General features: G+C 41.5%; 1 protein-coding gene across 2 annotated transcripts; it reads right to left on the reverse strand.

The window, feature by feature from the left end:
• Positions 1-2,073: 2,073 nt before the first annotated feature.
• On the reverse strand, positions 2,074-20,532 carry nme5 (NME/NM23 family member 5). 2 transcript variants are annotated; one of them, XM_085995560.1, is made up of 5 exons: positions 20,108-20,532; positions 10,088-10,293; positions 9,466-9,566; positions 5,514-5,632; positions 2,074-4,010 (listed from the first exon to the last, which is right to left on the reverse strand). In XM_085995560.1, exons 1-5 carry the CDS (start codon positions 20,246-20,248, stop codon positions 3,939-3,941), a joined length of 639 nt encoding a protein of 212 aa, XP_085851686.1. In that variant the 5' UTR covers positions 20,249-20,532; the 3' UTR covers positions 2,074-3,938. The 2 variants fall into 2 exon arrangements, with proteins under 2 accessions (XP_085851686.1, XP_085851687.1); XM_085995561.1 differs by having other exon boundaries at positions 20,120-20,528.
• Positions 20,533-22,400: the final 1,868 nt, after the last annotated feature.

Consider the following 22,400-nt stretch of genomic DNA (forward strand, 5'->3'; position numbering starts at 1 on the left):
AGATCATCGACGACCCAGGCCGACGGAGAAGAAACCCTCTGGAGGACTGGCGATCTAGGCCACAAGATTCTCCCATGTGCATAGCCTGCATCTGGGTCTGCTCCATGAACCCAAATCGACTTAGTGGATCTCAACCTTGACGAGCGCTCATCGAGGCTGGGTCTACCCCACCGCCTCGAGGGAGGAGAGAATATCGACTGCGCCAGAAGCTTCCAATCCACGTGACGACGGGAAGCGGTGTTAAAAGGTCTGCGAACCCCTTTTCGCGATTTCGAGAGTGGTGAGCATGATCCCAAGTTCCCCAGGTCGAAACTTAGTTTAGGTATAGGGGAGGGAGTTAAGGGAAATCGTAATGTGTTTCCCCTTTTACGATGTGCCGTGTGTTCCCCATTTCCATAGAGTCAAGTTCATAAATTTGTGCATGATTGTAGTTATTTTAATCTGTGCCTATGACATGTATTTTGTAATGCTTCAAACTGTTCAAAAATAAAAGCATCCATTTCGTGCTATTCAGCCTGGTCTATTGAGTCCTCTTCTCTGCACTACTGTTCTCTGCATCTAAGTCCAAGGTCTAGAACCGTAGGGGGGGGTGGGTCGAACCACTCAAGGGTAATTCTTGCACGAAGCCTGGCAGGGGGCCAGAACGGGCAAGAGAGCAGGAAAAAACCCCTACATATCTATTCTACCAGTTACATCCTCAAAAAATTCCAGTAGATTATTCAAGCACGATTTACCTTTTGTAAATCCATGTTGACTTTGTCCGATCCTGTCACTGTTTTCCAAGTGCTCTGCTATTACATCTTTTATAATGGACTCTAGCATTTTCCCCACTACTGATGTCAGGCTATAATTCCCCATTTTCTACCACCTTTTTTGAATAGTGAGGTAACATTAGCTACCCTCCAATCCATGGGAACTGTTCCAGAGTCTATCGAATTTTGGAAGATGACTAGCAAAGCATCTACTATTTCTAGGGCCACTTCCTCAAGTACCCTAGAATGTAGATTATCAGGCCCTGGGGATTTATCGGCCTTCAATCCTGTCAATTTCCCTAACACCATTTCCCTACAAATACTGATTTCTTTCAGTTCCTCCCTCTCATTAGACCCTATGTTCCCCGACATCTCTGGGAGGTTATTTGTGTCCTCCTTTGTGAATAATTAGTCGGCCATTTCTTTGTTCCCCATTATAAATTCCCCTGATTCTGACTGCAAGGGACCTACACTTGACTTCACCAATCTTTTTCTCTTCACATATCTATAACAGTCAGTTTTTATGTTCTCTGCAAGCTTACTCTCATACTCTATTTCCCCCCTCTTAATTAATCCCTTTGTCCTCCTTTGCTGAATCCTAAACTGCTCCCAATCCTCAGGTTTACTGCTTTTTCTGGCCAATTTATATGTCCTCTCCTTGGATCTTATGCTATCCCTAATTTCCCTTGTTAGCCACGGTTGAGTCACCTTTTTTGTTTTATTTTTATGCCAAACAGGGATGAACAAATTCTGGATACAACGAGGGTCAATTTTCTCATGACAGCCCAATTAGCCAGAATGATCCCCATTCATCTTGAGAACAGCAGATGTCCTCTTTAGACTAGCTGGTTTTCATCTCCTTCCACTTTTAAGGATTTGTATATCTGGTCCCCTGGGTTTCTCTGTTCCTCTTAAAGTTTCACTCATGTATGTTACCACTCATTCTTCCTTCCAAAATACATTTCTCTGCATTAGGTTTCATCCATAATCTATCTGCCCAATTTACTAACCTGTCTGTCCACTTAATGAACTGTGAAGAGGACTGTAGGTGGCATTATGTTTGTGTCAGCTGCAAATTTGATATTTTACCCCAATACCTGAATCCAGATCATTTATATATACACTGAAGAGAGCATATGACCAAATGACCGAATACTGACTTCCTATGTGATATCTTATAAAGCATCTTTTGAAAATCCATATACTCAACTGTGTAAGAGTGGATGATGCAGGGCTGGATTTCTAAAGATCTCATCCTTGAATCTAATTCTTTTTCCAGGCAGCTACTTTGGTATTGTAAATGCCCATTTCATTCAAGGGATAGCACAGCTAAAACGTTTTTATTTGACTCACTCACATACACCTACTTTTTGTAAATTTATTTTAGAAACCTATATAGTTCATTTTTACATTTTGACATCATTATTCAACGCAAAATTCTAAAATAGCTATACATATCATATATACCCAAAGAAAATATCATTCAAATGTTGTTAAAAATCAAGTGGTAAATAAAACTATATGGAGACAGTTCAATTAGCAACAACTTGCATTTATATAGTGCCTTTAACATAGAAAAACACCTAAAGCTCTTCTTACAAGTGTAATCTGGCTTGTGGATGAGAGTTTTGGCAAGGGCAGAGACAGGCAAAGTTATAGAAGTGGAACTAGTGGTCTTTGTGATGGAGAGGATATGGGGTTGGAAGCTCAGGTCAGGGTCAAATAGGATGCCGAAGATGCAAACAGTCTGGTTCAACCTGAGACAGTGGCCAGTGAGGGAGTGGAATCGATGGCATAGGTACAGAAATTTGTGGTGGGAGGATGAAGACGATGGCTTTGGTGTTCCCAGTGTTTCAACACCTCCACTGCCTGTGTGTTGTCAGACTGCTTGTCCAACATACAGTCCTGAAAACATCCTGAGGAGGGTGAAGGAAATCCTGCAGGAGTACCAGAGGAGAACATGGGGGAGCGGAGGGGGATCATTAACAGATATAAATATTAAAAATAAATGGGTTTGAAAGAATTACTGGGACTTAAAGTAGATAAATCACCAGGCCCAGATGGTCTATACTCCATAATAGAGGATGGTTAGTTATAAAATGGCAGATTTTGGAAACAGGAATTGTACCAATTCATATTGTTAAAAGCAAGAATGTACATGAATAAAGCCATAAAAACGGTCAATGCAATTCTGAATTTTACATATAGGGGCATTAAATGGAAAAGCAAGGAGGTGATGATGGATCTATACAAGATATTAGTTAGGCCGTAATTAGAGTACTGCATGGAGTTTGGGTACCCGATAATTGAAAGGATATTGGAGTCACAAAAAGGACGTAATGTACACTCAATAGGATTATATGAGAGATGAGAGAACTTGAAAAAGTATTGATGTATTCATTGGAGTAAATATGATTAAGGGGGAAATTTAACAGAAGTGTTCAAAACTTTGAAAGTGTAAATAGTGAAAAATGATTTCCACTGGTTGATGAATTGGTAACAAGTGAGCATTACCTTTGGATTAGTACTAGAAGCATAAAGAGGGAAGTAAGAAGAATTTTATTTCAAGCAAAGGATCATTAGAATATGGAATGAACTATAACAAGTTGATATGTAAGCTGTGTTAATGTTTGAGAGAATTAGGTAAACACTTGAAAAAACATATTAAATAATTATGTTTACAAGTAGGATATATCTGATAGGAAGTGGAGGTACTGGAACAATCTCCTTCAAGAGCTGTCATAGGACCATTGAGTTCCCCCATCAAATAGCTAGGTCCAGCACATAAAATCCTAATCATTACCAGCTTGGCAACCCTTGACCCTTCCAATAAAGAAGGGATATTGGGAACATCAACATTTAACACATAGAAATTATAATTTAGAATTTTCACATCTTTTCGTTGATCATCAAGGTGAAGGGTAGTAATGCTTGGTGATACAGTACAGTATTTTTCTGCATTTGCCATCCATTGACAACACCAAAAATTGCCCATAACCTTATTTCCAATTTTATATTAAAACAATAACAACCTCAAATATGTTGAATGTATTAAAATTCAAAGCCATCCATTGTTTGCATTGGTCAAATTCCAGTTGCAATGTATATTTCCTGAAAGTTGTAGCTGTTTTTCACCTTTCCAGCAAATCAGAGTACTTCTGGCTGTCAGAATAGCCCTTTTTATGGCTATTCTAACCGACCCTCCTGTATGTTTGGTTTGTTGGGATTGTTTGCAATCAGCCAGTCTGCAAGCCAGGTCTGAAAGAGAACACAATATAAAATGAAATTAAAATGATTAAAAAAAAATTTTTTGAAGATAATTTATAGTGACTATTCATGCACATCAATATGATGGATCTCAGTGTTAGGAAGTGGAGCCATTTCCACTCTGGCCACCCAGTTTTAGCATCTAGTTTTCCCATTTCAGGTTAGATCAGATTAAATCTCCCTCTACTATTTCCCAACAACTTAATTCAATCCAGTCTCAGAACAGCAAGTCATACTGCATTTTGTGTACTAGCCATCCCAATGGCCTCTCTACATGAGATTGTCTATTTATTGGCAAGTTGTGGTCAATTTGGAATTTTAGGCCCATGCAACTAGAAACTAGGTGAAAGTGCCCAAAACACATTTCACATAAGCCCTTGCAATCAGCAAAGAGAGGAGGCTTTCATTCCATCAGGGATAAAAGAACAGTGCGCAAACAATCTCTCAATGGCTCTTGTCTCAAAGAATAAATCCACCCTAACTATAGATAACAGTACTTCTATTTATGCAAGTGCTCCCTACAGTACAATGCAGGATATGCATCACAAAGACAGGAGAACAAATTCCTAATATTCATCATATTTACAGGGATTTCCTATATATCTTAATCTTTAAAATGATGGGGTTACTAAATACACTGATACTGACTGGATGAAATTTATGACAATGCAGCAGTGATTTAAAAAAAATGCCCACAGCAGCATAGGATGACTGGCAAGGAATATATAAAATACAGTGGCTGCAAATTATAAGCCAAAGAGAGAAATATCAATTCCAACGTATAGTTTATACAATATTTTTGTGTAGAGCACTCTTCTGTCCAGCATGTTAGCATACAGAATAAATGTCAGGCCATTCAACCACTGAAGTGCGACATCATGGCTGAACTTGATCCTGTCCTTACTGGAAATCTACACATACTCACTTTCCAACTGGGGTTACTGGCTTACATTTCCCATTAATTCATTGAGGATTGAGGCCAATTATAAGACACCCTTTTCTCCCCTCACTATGTACAATTTTCTGGCATTGAGGACTAACAATCTGCTTTCAGCCCTTTTGCAATGTAAATTATTTATTCCAGTCACGAGGAAGAGCATATGAAACACTTGCAATGTGATACTCTACAAATTTTACCTCCCTCTTCTTGGTACCAAATCGATTGTAAGGCTGACAACAGGAATGCATTGTGTGGAGTTACTGCCTGTGCATCACATAGCAGGCTGGAGCACTATCCTGGAACTTAAGATATAGCAAAGCCAGAAAGCATGCTTGCAAAAATTTACAACAGAAAGTAATGCAAACCCCCCAATAGTGAAAAAAATCTGGTGTTACAAGCTCGATTTCAACAGAGCACAAAATTACTGAAATTTATCCTCTATGTCCACTTTAAAAATAGTAAATAAAAATAATGTCCTAGGTAAATAGGAATGAGTTAATGAGCATTTAATACATACATTAATGTACAAGATTCACCGACTGAAGAGTACTTACAATAGGGTCTGTGGGTTTCTGCTTGCAGAGTTCAGTCAGTCCAGACAACAATATAGGATTTACAAATCTGCTCAGGTAGTTCATTGCAACCTCTCCAGCTGGAAGCGGGTCAACAGTAGCTGTAAAGAATTAATAATCAGTCTTTTACCTCAAGACTTTTTTTAATATAGAGCAAGGTTTTCTAAAACCTTATTAATTCATTGAGGACTGAGGCCAATTATAAGGCACCTTTTTCTCCCCTCGCTATGTACAATTTTCTGGCATTGAGGACTAACAATCTGCTTTCAGCCCTTTTGCAATGTAAATTATTTATTCCAGTCATGAGAAAATGCATGTGAGACACTTGCAATGTGATACTCTACAACCTTGTTATAATTTTTTCCACTTTCCTGCTCCCCCAAGTGAAGCTACTAAGAGCCTCCACAGAATTTCTTTAGTTTATTGTTTTACAGACATGATGCTTGTTAATAAGGTAAATTATAGCTAATGCCCCAGACTTTGCTGTGGGTAATGACGGCAAACTGTCAGCGTTCACCGTCATTACCCCTCTGAAACTGACTGTAACTTCAGGATTTAGTGCATACGCATCCAAAAGCAGAAATCCTGAAGATGTGGTCAGTCATTCACTGCTCTGACACAGGCTGTGCCGTGGAATCCCACCCCCCAATTATTGAAACTGATAAAAACTTGGGCTTTTCTGCGCTAATATCACTGTTAAATACCCCATTGAATGTTAAGCCTTGTTGGAATAGGTCTAACTGGGGTTTTAACAGTGTATTGACTGCCAAACAAACGTTATGGCCCTGAAAAACTAATTTTTATATTTGTGGAGTGTCAATTTTCTACATTATAATAAAAATTACAATTTTTAAAAAACTTTTCATAACCACCAGATGTCCCAAAGCATTTTACAGCCAATGAAGTACTATTTGAAGTGTAGTCACTGTTGCAATGTAGGAAACACGGCAGCCAATTTGCGCACAGCAAGCTCCCACAAACAGCAACGTGATAATGACCAGATAGTCTATTTTTGTTATGTTGATTGAAGGGTAAATATTGGCCAGGACAAATGTAGGCTTGATCATCAGCAGGCCATTGAACTGCTGAGACCATCACAACTAGGCCTAGAACCTGTCTTCACTTGGCAACAATGCACACACATTTCTAGCAAGAGCCATTGGCTATTGATCAGGAGTGTCGTTTTAGCCTACAGATACCAAGCCTAATCAAAGCACCTTCCGCCAGCTAGCTCTGCTCAGATCAGGGTTTTAACCTGGAACTGGTGTGTGAGCATGTAAGCATTAGCTGAAGTTACAGGACAGCCACCTTGATAATGGAGAGTCTACTACTTTATAGTCTACATTAATGCCATTAATAGGTGGTATTGTAATTCACTGAAGTCAACTGACACTCAGAAGAAAACAGACAATTGAGGATTTAAAAATGTTTCCTCGGAGTGTCAATTGACTTAATTAAATTATAATACAGCCCACTTAAGATCCCTACTGCAATGCAATTATGTACAAGATCAACATTTATTTAAAAGGAAACATTCTTTAATTTAATTATATCAGATTCTAACGTATTAATTTTCTGCCCTCTTTTTTGTTCCAGTAATAGCTTGATAAGAGTTGTAACTTTGGGATTGTGTGTGAATTTGCTGATATATGTGTGAAGTCCTCCATAATCACTCCAATTGTTACAAATCAATATCTTGAATTATCATATTTTTATAGACTGTAAATTACTGAGTTGTTATCATTTGAATATTTAGCACACTCGTATCAAATTCTTCTGTTATTTTAATATAAACATCAACCCATTTAAAATAAACAAGTTAACCACTGTTAAATAGCAGAGGGAGGAATTAGGAACATAGGAAGAGGAGGAGGCCATTCAGCCCCTCGAGCCTGTTCCACCATTCAATTAGATCATGGCTGATCTGTATCTTAACTCTATCTATTGCCTTGGTTCCGTAATCCTTAATACCCTTGCCTAACAAAAATCTATCAATCTCAGTCTTGAAATTTTCAATTCACCTAGCTGTAACAGCTTTTATTTTGTGTGTGGGGGGGGGGGGGGGGAGGATGGGGGGAGAAGAGAGTCACAGATTTCCACTACCATGGAATATACAAGCAGATTGGGGTAGAGTTTCCACCTCGGGTGCAATTGGCGATTCTGACGCAAATTGCGCCCAACGTTGTGGCCATTTTGAAACGTTTTTCCCTCCGTGTTTCCGCTCAAATTCATTTGCATATCGCCGAGTGCAAAATCTGCCATGAACCAGCGCAATCAGGGAGTGTTTTAAAACATTATTTTAAAAAAAATTCAGCTTTAAAAAAAAAATTCCTTGATATATTTAAGAGTGGTAACTTGGTAAAAGTTTGATTAATACAGCTGAAAATGGGTTTATCACAAAAAATAAGCATTCTAAATCACAGTGGCAATCCACCACCCGTGAGTAACCCAATTTTAAATGACTGAAAATGCCTTTTTTTTTTTTATTCACAAAACTATTTTCTAGTTATATTGGGGTACAGTAGTCAGTTCCTTAGTAAATTTTAAAAAAATTTAAAAATTCAAACCCTTTCAAAATGTACCTCAGGCCCAAAAGATCCAGCTTAATTTTTAAAGCCTCCTCGAAGGCCTGCAAACGAGTGCAATTCGCGGAAACTCCCAGTGGTGATCAATTCACCCTGGAGCATGGCCAGTTTTGTGGGCAGGGCCTGCTTCTAGCGCAATATTTTTAAAAATAACGCAAAAGATCACAGAAACTCGAGTTGCGCTGAACGCAATTTGCACTTAAAACGCTGCGATCTTTTGCACCGGTTACGCCAATATCAGGGGAATTGTGCCGAAAAAACCAGCGCAATCAAGCGGAAACTTTTTCAGGCTTATATACCATCCTAATGAATATTTGTAGTGATGTAAGTGGCTTACAGGATTTCAGGCATTTTTTGGGATGGGGAGGGAGGTTAAAATGTTTATTTTCAACTTATTGTTTTTACTGATATAAAACAACAAAACATAAATACAATCTTGGGTATAAGGTGACATAGATTCCATCTATCAGTGTTTCCAACAATTACAAAGTTTAATAATATTTTTTTTTAATATTAATTGTACTTTAATCACAATGTCTTTCCTCACATTCTGTGTCCCTTTGGATAAACGATTTACATTTCTCTTTCTTGTGTCAGTCCCTGTTGGTGACCTACTCCCAGACTTATGCCAATGATGTTTTGTAACTTGCCACCAGGAGGTCTACAAGTGCACCACAAATTAAGTCACTCTAAACCATAGGATTTTATGTAGCTTTTGAGACTGGCAATGTTTTGCTCTTCTACCTTCAAGTTGTGTCAATGCAGTTTGTTTGCATCACTTCCTGTGTGGATCTAAGTTGGACTCTTTCTTTTTTTTAAATACATAAACACAAAGCAGAAAATTAAAATGGAAGTGAAGTTATTTGACAGTGAATTGAAAGACCAAAGCACTGTTATTTTCTTACCTGTTTGTCCACCAGTCTATTGCTAAAGTGTGTAGGTTGAACTGTCTTTTTAAATGCTGCACATAAGTTTACAGCTAAATCAGCTGCTTACACCCATTTTACACAGATTTTACACCAATGGCTGCACCAATGAGCAGACCCAGGAAACCCGTGTGTGCAATTTTTTTTTGAAGGGGCAACAGTGGTGTAACTTATTTCAAGGAAACTCTACATGTATGCTTTTATGAAACCTTCATCAGTTTTTGTATGACTTTTAATCAGAGGCTGATCTTGCTCGTAACATTTTGCTCAAATCAAAGCCATTTTGAGTTATTTTGCTTGTTATTCTGGCACCGACAGATAAGGGGACAGATAAAATGGGACCACCCCTCCCCATTACATGCATTAAGAAAAGTAGGGATTTGAAATTCAGACAGTTATAGCCTTTTCAGATTAAAGACTTACCGCCAGGAAAAATAAACTGAATTTCCCTCTCTGCTGCAGAAAAGGTCTCACTACCATGTACAGCATTCCTAAGGTCATCCGTCCCATATAGCGCCCTTAAACTGGAACAGGCAGACGTTGATAAAGCAGGTCAAATGGATCATATATTTTTACTAGCTTTTTTTACACGTAAAACTGCAGAACTTCTTACATTACTTTTAAAATATAAAATATATTAAGCATATCATTAATTGATAAAGAATAAACAGAACCTGCTCAATTATGATAAAGCTTTCATCTCCTAATGACAAAGTCTGTGGATTTAAAATTCACAGAATTTGTCATTAGGAACACCCAAGCCTAGTCTGCAACAATTAAGAAAATGATGTCTGCATTTAGCCCACTAGGTGCTCTGCTTTCAGAAAGAGTGGGGGGGAGAAATTTTAACCTATCCCACCCAGTGGGAAACTGACAGGATAGGATCAGCCACCCATGTTATTTTTCACTGACCGGCAGATTAGATAAAAATTACTCCCCAAGGTGTTCCACCATAGTGAAAGATAAAACTGTTTCCAGATAGGGTGCTGCCACCATAGTGGGACGCAGATTTTCTCCACACACCCTAATTTCTAAGATCACTCACCTGCCTGGATGAGTTTGTTTTGCTTTTACACTATTTGCAGGTCCAATCAACTCCCTCCAGTATGCTATAGCTTGATCTCTGGCAATAACCATGGCAATAGTTGGTCCAGAACTCATGAATGCTGTTAAACTGGGAAAGAACATTTTTCCATAATGTGCAGCATAAATATCAGTGCACAGCTCTGGACTTAAATACACTTTCCGTTTCTGCAATGGGAAAAAAAAGTTCAGTTCAATATAATATTCCAGATTAGCAGGAAGGAAAAGGAGGAGGCAGAAGGAAAGGGGGAAGGAGGGAAGAAATTTCTTCACACAGAGGGTGGTGAATCTTTGGAATTCTCTACCCAGAGGGCTGTGGAGGCTCAGTCATTGGGTATATTCAAAACAGAAGTCGATAGATTTCTGACTAGTAACGGCATCAAGGGATGTGGCGATAGGGCTGGTGAATGGAGTTGAGGCAGAAAATCAGCCATGATCTCATTGAATGGCGGAGCAGGCTCGAAGGGCTGAATGGCCTACCCCTGCTCCTATTTCTTATGTTCTTATGAAAGGAAGAGGAGAGGGAAAAGGGGAGAGAGGAGAAAGGGGAGCGAGGGGAAAGTGCAGTCAGGGACAGGGACCGCGCAGTCCAGTGATTGCACGGATGCCTGAGCCAGTCAGGGGCCTGAACGGTTCCAGTGTGTATATTAATAAATATAAAAGAAAATATGCACAAATCTCAATCATTTAATCAACATTTTAAAAATACATATCAAAATATAAATAATTTTATTTTAATTCAGTAATGTACTTCCTGCGGGATTTAAAATGTGAGATGAGTTTGAAATCAGGAAAATATGCATTAACTGCCTCCTTTTCCTTAACTCTACTCGATTTCAAATGTGAACTCATTTTTGTGAATGAAAATAATAATTTCGCACATCTCAAAACGATGATAACATGCTACTTAGAACAAATAAAAAATGAATCAGTCATTGGCATGTAGGTTTGAGCCTAATTATTTCCCATACTCAGAAAATTTTCTCTTGAGCGAACCGATGCCCTTCAATGTATGCCATAATGAAGGAATCACTGGCTGCTCCTAACAATAGCAAGTGTGCTGCTGAGGTTTCAACAATTCCGTGTTCATCTCCGTCCCACACCCTCTGCATTCCAGCCTGGCTCTCAATCGTAGACGCTGCATGCTCTGACCACACATTTCTGATCTTAACATTCTTACATTTAATCCGGTTGTCCAGTTCGCTTATTGTACAGAAAAGGCCCCTTTCTCTGATGTCACTCCTCCCCCAAAGGAGATTATCAAGACCAAATACATTCGTACATACGAACATGCAAATTAGGAGCAAGAGTAGGCCACTCGGCCCCTCGAGCCTGGCTGATCTGATTACGCCACATTCCCATCTACCCCCGATAACCTTTCACCCCCTTAAATACCTAGTTACATCGGATTATTAAAAAAACTTACTTCTTGCCTTACTGTCTCCTCCATCCTGTTAACTAATATTTCCATACAAAATGTTTAAGTGATGCTGCTCTACATACTGAGAAATGACAGTCACACTTTCCAGATGCTGAATAAGAGCGCAGATAAAGTTTAACCACAGAATATCAAAACTAAAGATAACAGCAGTGTAACCCATAGCATTACAAATGAAATTGAATCCTGACCCAGCTGTCATTTGTTTTGTTTTACCTCTATTTATTCTTTTCTTTTAGCCCATCCGATTGTCTTTATTTTATATATTTAAAAAGGTTGGAAAGTAAACAGGTGACAAAGCTCAGACAACTGATTTGGCACCAGATTAAATAGGTTGCATTTATTATAATTGTCTAGTAAAATGTAGGGGCCCCAAACCGAACCTTTGTGCATGGCCCCCACAAGGCAAACACTGTCCCTGGGTGGGGGAGAGGGGCAAATCAGAAGGAATAGAATCATAGAGCACAGAAGGAGGCTATTTGGCCCATTGTGCTTGCACCAGCTCTTTGAAAGAGCTATCCAATTAATGCCACTCCCCTGCTCTTTCCCCATAGCCCTTTATTTTTTTTACCTTCAAGTGTTTATCCAATTCTCTTTTGAAAATTACAATTGAATCTGCTTCCATCACCCTTTCAGGCAGTGCATTCCAGATCACAACAACTCACTACATAATCTTTTTTCCTCAAGTCGCCTCTGGTTCTTTTGCCAATCACCTTAAATCGGTGTCCTCTGGTCACCGACTCTTCCGCCACTGGAAACAGTTTCTCCTTATTTACTCTATCAAACTGTTCATAATTCTGAACACCTCTATCAAATCTCCTCTTAACCTTCTCTGCTTGAAGGAGTACAACTCAAGCTTCTCCAGTGTCTTCACATAACATCAACAACGACTTGTATTTATATAGCACCTTAAACGTAGTAAAACCTCCCAAGGCACTTCACAGGAGCATTACAAAACAAGATTTAACCCCAAGCCACATAAGGAGATATTAGGGCAACAGGTAGGTTTTAAGGAACGTAGCTTCAAAGGAGGAAAGAGAGGTAGAGAGCTTTAGGGAGGGAATTTCAGAGCTCAGCGCCTTGTCAGCTGAATGCATGGCCACCAATGGTCATGTGATTATAACCAGGGCTGTTCAAGAGGCCAGAATTAGAAGAGTGCAGATATCTTGGAGAGGTGGGGCTGGAGGATGTTACAGAGATAGGGAGGGGCGAGGCCATGGAGGGATTTGAAAACAAGGATGAGAGTTTTAAAATCGAGGCGTTGCTGAACCAGGTGCCAATGTAGGTCAGTAAGCACAGGAGTGATGGGTGGAATGGACTTGGTGCAAGTTAGGACACGGGCAGCAGAGTTTTGGATGATCTCAAGTTTACGGAGGCCGGCTAGGTGTGCATTGGAATAATCAAGTCTGGAGGTAACAAAGGCATGGGTGAGGGTTTAGCAGCAGATGAGCTGAGGCAGGGGCGGAGTCAAGCAATAGTCCAGAAATGGAAATAGGCGGTCTTAGTAATGACGCGGATATGTGGTCAAAAGCTCATTTCAGGGTCAAATATGGCAACAAGGTTACAAATAATCTGGTTCAGCCTCAGACAGTTGGCAGGGAGAGGGATGAAGTCGATGGCTAGGGAACAGAGTTTGTGGTGGGGACCGAAGACAATGGCTTTGGTCTTAACAATATTTAGTAGGAGGAAATTTTTGCTCATCCAGTACTGGATGTCAATAAGCAGTCTGACAACTTAGAGACAGTCAAGAGGTCGACAGAGCTCGTGGTGGTGAGGTAGAGCTGGGTATCATCAGCATACATGTGTAAACTGATGCTCTCTTTTTGGATGATGTCGCTGAGGGGCAGCATGTAGATGAGAAATAGGAGGGGGCCAATGATAGATCCTCGGGGGACACCGTAAGTCCCTCACCCCTGGTACCATTCTAATAATTCTCTTCTGCCCTTCTCTAAGGTCTTGACCTCCTTCCTAAACTGTAGTGCCCAAGATTGAACACGATACTCCAAACAGTGTGAGGCCTAAACAGTGTTTTATAAAGATTTAGCATAACTTCCTTGCTTTTATACTCAATGGCTGCGATTTTGTCATTGGATGCCGGTTGGGAGCGGGTCAGGTGGTTTCCGGCTTCCAGTCCCGCCCTCAATTGCACCCGGCCCACGGACGTGATTTTATGTTGATTGACCTTCTTAAGCCCGCCTTGCGGGCTTGCCGGCCAATTAAGAGGAAGCCGGTCAGATGACGTCATTTGATGACGCGTCATCTGCCGGTTTTCTTAAAGGGACCACACAAATTTTTTTTGACAGCTCATTTCTCAGTGTCTGACAGCATTGAGGTGCTGCAAACACTGACAATGACAGTACAAAGGTGAGCTCTTGCAACCAGGCTCTCCAATGACTCCCTCCATAGGCTAGAACAGATGGCAGCTGCAGGTGAGGTGACAGAAGTGATCTGTCACTGGCGAGAGAGGTTCTCCAAATGAGGTGGGACTAGACATCCAATTCAAAACTTGTTACCTACAGAAAAGAGTAAATGCAATAAAAATAATTTTTCCAACATTTTCTTACCTCTGAAACTCACCAGTACATCATTGGATCCTTCACACCACATCTGCAGCTGTCAACAATGTAGTAACATTAAACCAGACTCACAACACGCCACACTTACCTGGCATGGTGTCCGGACATCAGGAAGCCCGAGGCAGAAGCGGCAAAATTGAAAAAGAGCCTGTTAACTACTATCAACTACCTGTTAACAGGCAGGTAAGTGGCTTTAATCCTCTTGCTGCCGCTAGGTGTCGGGTCCATGCGCAAATCGGGGACCCGACACTTGGGAAAATTGTTTGGAGGCGGGTTGATGGTGGGATCGGAACCCGCCGTCAATCAAAACGATTTTAACCTTTGACCCACCTCCAAACTCTCTCAGTGGCGATAAAATTGCGGCCACTGTCTCTATTAATGAAGCCAAGGATCCCATATGCTTTATTAACAGCCCTCTCAACTTGTCCTGCCACCTTCAAAGATTTGTGTACATACACCCCCAGGTCTCTGTTCCTGCACCCCCTTTAAAATTGTACCATTTAGTTTATGTTGGCTCTCCTCAATCTTTCTACCAACTGGTAAAATAGATAAGGGCGAACCAGTGGATGTGGTATATTTGGACTTTCAGAAGGCTTTCGATAAGGTCCCGCATAAGAGATTAGCGTGTAAAGTTAAGGCACATGGGATTGGGGGCAAGGTATTGACTTGGATAGAGAACTGGTTGGCAGACAGAAAGCAAAGAGTTGGAATAAATGGGTCTTTTTCCGAGTGGCAGGCAGTGACTAGTGGGGTACCGCAGGGATCGGTCCTTGGACCCCAGCTATTCACAATATATATTAATGATCTAGACAAGGGAACTAGATGTAACATCTCCAAATTTGCAGGCGACACAAAGCTGGGTGGGCGTGTGTGCTGTGAGGAGGATGCCGAGAAACTCCAGGATGATTTGGACAGGTTGGGTGATTGCGCAAAAGCATGGCAGATGCAATATAACGTGGATAAATGTGAGGTTATCCACTTTGGTGGCAAAAACAGGAAGGCAGATTATCTGAATGGCAATAGATTGGGAGAAGGGGAAGTGCAACGAGACCTGGGTGTCCTTGTGCACCAGTCGCTGAAGGTAAGCATGCAGGTGCAGCAGGCGGTTAAGAAGGTAAATGGTATGTTGGCCTTCGTAGCGAGAGGGTTTGAGTACAGGAACAAGGATGTCTTGCTGCAGTTATACAGGGCCTTGGGGAGAGCACACCTTGAGTATTGTGTGCAATTTTGGTCATCTTATCTGAGGAAGGATGTTCTTGCCATGGAAGGAATGCAGCGAAGATTCACCAGGCTGATACCTGGGATGGCAGGAATAACGTATGAGGAGAGATTTGGTCGATTGGGCTTGTACTCGCTGGAGTTTAGAAGAATGAGAGGGGATCTCATTGAAACTTACAAAATTCTAACAGAACTAGACAGACTAGATGCAAGAAGGATGTTCCCGATGGTTGGGGAGTCCAGAACCAGGGGTCACAGTCTAAGGATAAGGGGTAGGACATTTAGGACAGAAATGGGGAGGAATTTCTTCACCCAGAGAGTGGTGAACCTGTGGAATTCTCTACCACAGAAGGCAGTAGAGGCCAATACATTAAATATATTCAAGAAGGAGTTGGATATATTTCTTAAGGCTAAAGGGAATCAAGGGGTATGGGGAGAAAGCAGGGACCGGGTACTGAATTTGGATGATCAGCCGTGATCGCATTGAATGGCGGAGCAGGCTCGAGGGGCCGAATGGCCTACTCCTGCTCCTATCTTCTATGTTTCTATATATCACTTCACATTTCTCTTCAGTAAATTTCATCTGTCATCTGTCTGCACATTTCGCCAGTCTGTGCATGTCCTCCTGAAGTCTGTTAGAATCTTAGAATCAGAAATTTACGACACAGAAGGTGTCCATGCCAGCCGAAAGAGCTAACCAGCCTAATCCCACTTTACAGCTCTTGGTCCACGGCCTTGTAGGTTACGATACTTCAAGTGCATATCCACATACTTTTTAAATGCGGTGAGGGTTTCTGCCTCTACCACCCTTTGATCCTCCTCATTATTTACAAATTGCCGAGTTTCATGTCATCTGTAAACTTTGAATTTATGCCCTGTATAGCCATTAATATATATCAAAAATGCAGTGGTCCTAATAGAGCCCTGGAGAACACCACTGTATACTTCCTTCCAGTCTAAAAAACAACCGTTCACCACTACTCTCTGCTTTCTGTCCCTTAGCCAATTTTGTCACTTTAATCCCTTTAATTTTGCTTACAAGTCCATTATGTGGTACTTTGTCAAACGCCTTTTGAAAGTCCACATACACATCAACCGCACTACCCTCATCCAACCCTCTCCATTACTTCACCAAAGAACTCGATCAAGTTAGTCAAACACAATTTGCCTTTAACAAATCTGTGCTGACTTTCATTATTAGCCCATAGTTTCCCAAGTGCCAATTAATTTTGTCTCTAAAAGTTTCACCACCACCGACATTAGGCTGACTGGTCTGTAGTTGCTGGGTTTATGCCTCGCCTCTTTTTTAAACAGGGGTGTAATATTTGAAATCCTCCAGTCCTCCGGCACCACCCCATTTCTAACGAGGATGGAAGATTGTGACCAGAGCCTCTGCAATTTCCACCCTTACTTCCCTCAGTAACCTAGGAGCATCCCATCCGGACTGGATGACTTTTCTATTTTGAGTACTGCCAACCTTTTAAGTACCTCTCCTTTATCTATTTTTATCCTATACAATATTACTACTACCTCCTCCTTTTCTGCTACATTGGTAGCATCCTCTTCTCTAGTGAAGACAGATGCAAAGTATACATTTAGTACCTCAGCCATGCCCTCTGCCTCCACAAGATCATCTCCTTTTTGGTCCCTAATCGGCTACACCCTTCCTTTGACTACCCTTTTACTATTTATATGTTTATAAAAGACTTTTGGGTTCCCTTTTATTTAGCTGCTAATCTGTTCTCATATTCTCCCTTTGCCCCTCATTCCCTTTTTTAGATCTCTGTACTTTCTGTATTCAACTTGGTTCACTACTGTATTATGAACCTTACATTTGTCATAAGCCTTCTTTCTCGGTTTCATTTTAATCTCTATAACTTTAGTCATCCAGGGAGCTCTAGCTTTGGATGCCTTTCCCTTCCCCCTTGTGGGAATGTGTCTATTCTGTACCCAAACTATCTCCTCTTTGAAGTTGAGTTCAATTACTATTTTGCCGACCAATTTTTGATTCCAATCCACCTGGGCCAGATCCCTTTTCAACTCACTGAAATTATCCCTCTTCCAGTTAAGTATTTTTACACTTGTATTTTGTCCTTTACCTAACTATTCTAAGCCTGATGATATTATGATCACTGTTGCCCAAATGTTCCCCCACTGAAACATGCTTCACTTGCCCCACTTTATACTCCAGAACTAGATCCAGCACAGCTTCCTTCCTCATTGGGCTGGAAACACACTGATCAAGAAATTTCTCTTGTACACATTTCAGGAATTCCTCCCCCTCTTTGCCCTTTACACTGTTACTATCCCAGTCTATATTAGAATAATTGAAGTTGCCCATTATCTCTACTCTGTGGATCTTGCATCTTTCTATAAGTTGCCTGCAAATTTGCTCCTTTATATCCTAACCACTATTTTGTGGCCTATAGTATACATCCAGTAGTGTAATAGCTCCTTTGTTGTTCCATAATTCTAACCTAAGAGAGTCTGTCTTTAACCCCCTCAACTACATCATCACTCTCCAGTGCTATAATAGTTAATTTGATCAATACTGCTACCCTCCCTCCTTTTTCTCCTTCCCTATCTTTCCTGAATACCTTGTAGTCAGGAATATTAAGTTCCCAATCCTCCCCTTCTTTGAGCCAGGTCTGTGCTATTGCCATTATATCATATCCCATGTGGCGACTTGTGCCTGCAGCTCACCAACCTTACTTACCATGCTACGTTCATTTAAGCATATCCACTCCAAACCCATCTTAGACTGCCTCACATTTGCCCGCTGTCTGACCCCTCCTATTTCTGAACTATTCTTTACTCTAGTGCTTTACTGTAGTATTTGTCTTGCCCAGACCTCTGTGCACCTTGTTTCTTCTCTCAAATGTTTCAACCAGATGCCCACCCCCCCTGCCAAATTAGTTTAAACCCTCTCCCACAGCACTAGTTAACCTCCTCGCGAGGACATTGGTCCTAGCTCTGTTAAGGTGCAACCCGTCCATCTTGAACAGGTCCCTCCTGCCCCAGAACTGGTCCCAATGCCCCAGGAATCTGAAGGCCTCCCTCCTGCACCATTTCTACAGCCATATGTTAACCTGTTTTATCCTACTATTCCTATATTCACTACCATGTGACACTGGTAGTAATTCAGAGATTACTACCTTTGAGGTCCGGCTTTTGAACTTCCTCCCTAGCTCCTGAAACTCTGACGGCAGGACCTCAACTCTTTTCCTTCCTAGGTCATTGTTTCTCACATGGATCACAACTTCTGGCTGTTCCACTTCCCCCCTCAAAATGTTCTGCACCCTCTCAGTGATGTCCTTTACCCTGGCACCAGGGAGACAACACACCATGTGGGATTCACACTGGCAGTTCCAGATACACCGGTTCGTCCCCCTGACTATTGAATCCCTCATCAGCCATGTGTCTGCCCATTTCTCCAGTCTGTCTATGTCTATCCTCCTCACTGTTGACTACATTTCCAAGTTTTGTGGGTTTAAAAAAATTTGTATATGGGATCTGGGCATCGCTGGCAATGCCAGCATTTATCGCCCATTCCTAGTTGCCCTTGAGAAGGTGGTGGTGAGCTGCCTTCTTGAACTGCTACAGTCTGTGTGGTGATGGTACTCACACAGTGCTGTTAGGTAGGGAGTTCCAGGATTTTGACCCAGTGACGATGAAGGATCGGCGATATACTTCTCAGTCAGGATGGTGTGGCTTGGAGGGGAACTTGGAGGTGGTGGTGTTCCCATGCGCTTGATGCCCTTGTCCTATGTGGAAGAGGTCGTGGGTTTGGGAGGTGCTGCTGAAGAAGCCTTGGCGAGTTGCTGCAGTGCATCTTGTAGATGGTACACACTGCAGCCACGGTACGCCGGTGGTGGAGGGAGTGAATGTTTACGGTGGTGGATGGGGTGCCAATCAAGCGGGCTGTTTTGTCCTGGATGGTGTCGAGCTTCTTGTGTTGTTGGAGCTGCACTCATCCAGGCAAGTGGAGAGTATTCCATCACACTCCTTACTTGTGCCCTGTAGATGGTGGAAAGGCTTTGGGGAGTCAGGAGGTGAGACACTCGCCACAGAATACCTAGCCTCTGACCTGCTCTTGTTGCCACAGTATTTATGTGGCTGGTCCAGTTAAGTTAAGTGTCATCTGCAAACTTTGAAATTATGCCCCCTATACCCAAGTCCAGGTCTTTATATATGGAAAAGAGCAGTGGTCCTAATACACCACTGGGGGATACCGCTGTATACTTCCCTCCAGTCTGATAAACAACCGTTCACCACTACACAATAGCAAAATACTGCGGATGCTGGAAATCTGAAATAACAACAGAAAATGCTGGAAATACTCAGCAGGCCATGTAGCATCCCTGGAGAGAGAAACAGAGTTAACGTTTCAGGTCTGGGACCCTTCATCGCTCTCTACTTTCTGTCTCCTTAGGCTGGAGGAAAGAAAACAAATACTGTACCAAGCTCCCACAAACCGGTTACATGTTTTGTCCTATAGAAGTACTTTCCCCCTATGTTTTTGGTATTTAACAGCACCTACAAGGAAACCAGTGAAACAGAATTGCGAACCTGATAAAAAAAAAGTGCAACGGTGCGTTCAGTTTAACAATGGGAGTCAAAAAAAACAACCACCCCCGAAATAAAACTAAAGCATTAATACTGGGAATTTTAATTGACCTTGTTTTGTATAGAGCTATAAAATCGCAGTGACTGGCAGGAAAAACAATGCTGAAGGTTGCCCAGTACAAACCACATAGCGTACTTGAAGAATGCTGAACCCGGATCGGAGAACGATCTCTTCGATTTCGTCCGCCTTGTCGATGGCGTCGGGTTTGATCAGAGCCAACGTCCTCTCCACGTACACCCCTGCTGCAGACTGTGCTTCCTCCATAACTCACTCACCTCTGGTGGAAATACCGCGCCTTGCCTACAAATACTGCAAATGGAGCACAGCGGTGGGAACAAGGAAATTAAAATGCTATGCTAAAATGATTTTTATACGTGTTATTTGAGTTCGCTAGTACAATAGGTTTTTAAAGAACGGCACGAATCTTTCGAATTTTTCTTCTGGTGTTGTATCGGCTGCGCTACAACTGTTGCTAAGGAACACTTCGTGTTCATGTGCTTTTCCCAGCAGACTTTTCAGCAGCAACCTATTTCTGGTACCAATTTATATTTAGTATGCAGGTTATTTTAGAATTAATATTCTACTGGCATGAAACACCCTATTCATTTATTTGCATGTGTGTTGTGAGGGTACGAAAACTCAGAGAGTTGTTATTGGGCAACTTTGGAGCGTCTGCTCCAGCTGAATAGTGTCCTAATCAGGGCCCCGAGAGTTCCGCTGCATTCAATGGCCAATTTCGAAAAAGCTCAACCAAATTCTCCAGCATAAATGTAGATTGTAAATGTAAATGTTTGGGATTGGTTGAAATGCCAATACTTACGTTAAAATATCCCTCTCAATATAATGTTTTGAAATATTGCATAATGCTTTACATCAAATATTTAAAGAGTTAAAAGCAGCTTATTATGTTTATCCGCTGTTTGCAGTAGTAGCTTCTACTTGTCACCGAGTTGCCTCATCTGACTTCTGTCAATTCAAGTGGGATAGCTAGCTATTAAATGGTAGCTAGCTAAACTGGTGGAGCACAAGTACGTATTTACGTTTCTTATGGTTCATCCAGTTTGAACTGTGGGGGTTGTTTTTAGCACTGTTGTTTCATTGATGCATAAATGTCATGGGGACACCATCACCTCCATGTTCCCTTCCAAATCACACACTATCCTGACTTGGACATATGTCACATTTCCTTCATCCTTACTAAGTCAGATTCCTGGAATTCCCTATCTAACACCTTTGTGGAACTGCAGCAAATCCAAGAAAAGGCCTACCACCACCATTGCAGGGCATCTAGGGCTGGGCAAGAAGTGCAGCCTTGACAGCTTTGCCCACATCCTGAAAACAAGTTTAAAAAATCCTAAGTCTAAAGACCAAGATCTGTAAGCATCAGCAATTGGAGATATATGGCCTCACAGGTTCTTTGGCATACAGTTATGCAGATAAAAAAAAAAGCTTGCTGTCATCCGAGCTGCTATCCTGTTTTTGTGTCTTCCATTTATTCAGCATCCATTTCTTTCTCCATGCCTGTAACACATTTTCCTGGAATCAAATCTTTCTTCTTTTTCACTCCATTAATTTCTGTATCTTCAACATAAGAAATAGGAGCAGGAGTAGGCCATTTGGCCCATCGAGCCTGCTCCACCATTCAATGAGATCATGGCTGATCTTCTGCCTCAACTCCATTCACTGGCCCTATCGCCATATCCCTTGATGCCCTTACTAGTCAGAAATCTATCAACTTCTGTTTTGAATATACCCAATGACTGAGCCCCCACAGCCCTCTGGGATAGAGAATTCCAAATATTCACCACCCTGTGTGAAAAAATGTCTTCTCATCTCAGTCCTGAATAGCCTACCCTTTATCCTGAGGCTGTGGCCCCTGGTTCAAGACTCCCCAGCCAAGGGAAACATTCTCCCAGCATCCACCCTATCAAGCCCTGTAATAATTTTGTATGCTTCAATGAGATCCCCTCTCATTCTTCTGAATTCAAGAGAATACAGGCCTAGTTCACTCAATCTCTTTTCATACGACAGTCCCGCCATCCCAGGAATTAATCTAGTTAACCTTCGTTGCACTCCCTCTATGGCAAGTATATCCTTCCTTAGGTAAGGAGACCAAAATTGTACACGGGTCTCACCAAGGCCCTATATAATTGGAGTAAGATTTCTTTACTCCTGTACTCAAATCCTCTTGTAATGAAGGCCAGCATACCATTTGCCTTCCTAATGGTTTGCTGCACCTGCACATTCACTTTCAATGACTCATGTACAAGGACACCCAGGTTCCTTTGAGCATCTGCATTCCCCAATTTGTCACCATTTAGGAAATACTCTGCCTGTTTTTTCTACCTTTACATTTATCCACGTTATATTCCATCTGCCATGTTCTCGCCCACTCACTGAGCCTGTCGAGCTCCCC

The sequence above is a fragment of the Somniosus microcephalus genome, chromosome 8 (genome assembly GCF_052327205.1).
Source record: "Somniosus microcephalus isolate GS21.2 chromosome 8, FLI_Smic_1.0, whole genome shotgun sequence".
In the NCBI taxonomy this organism is placed as follows: domain Eukaryota; kingdom Metazoa; phylum Chordata; class Chondrichthyes; order Squaliformes; family Somniosidae; genus Somniosus; species Somniosus microcephalus.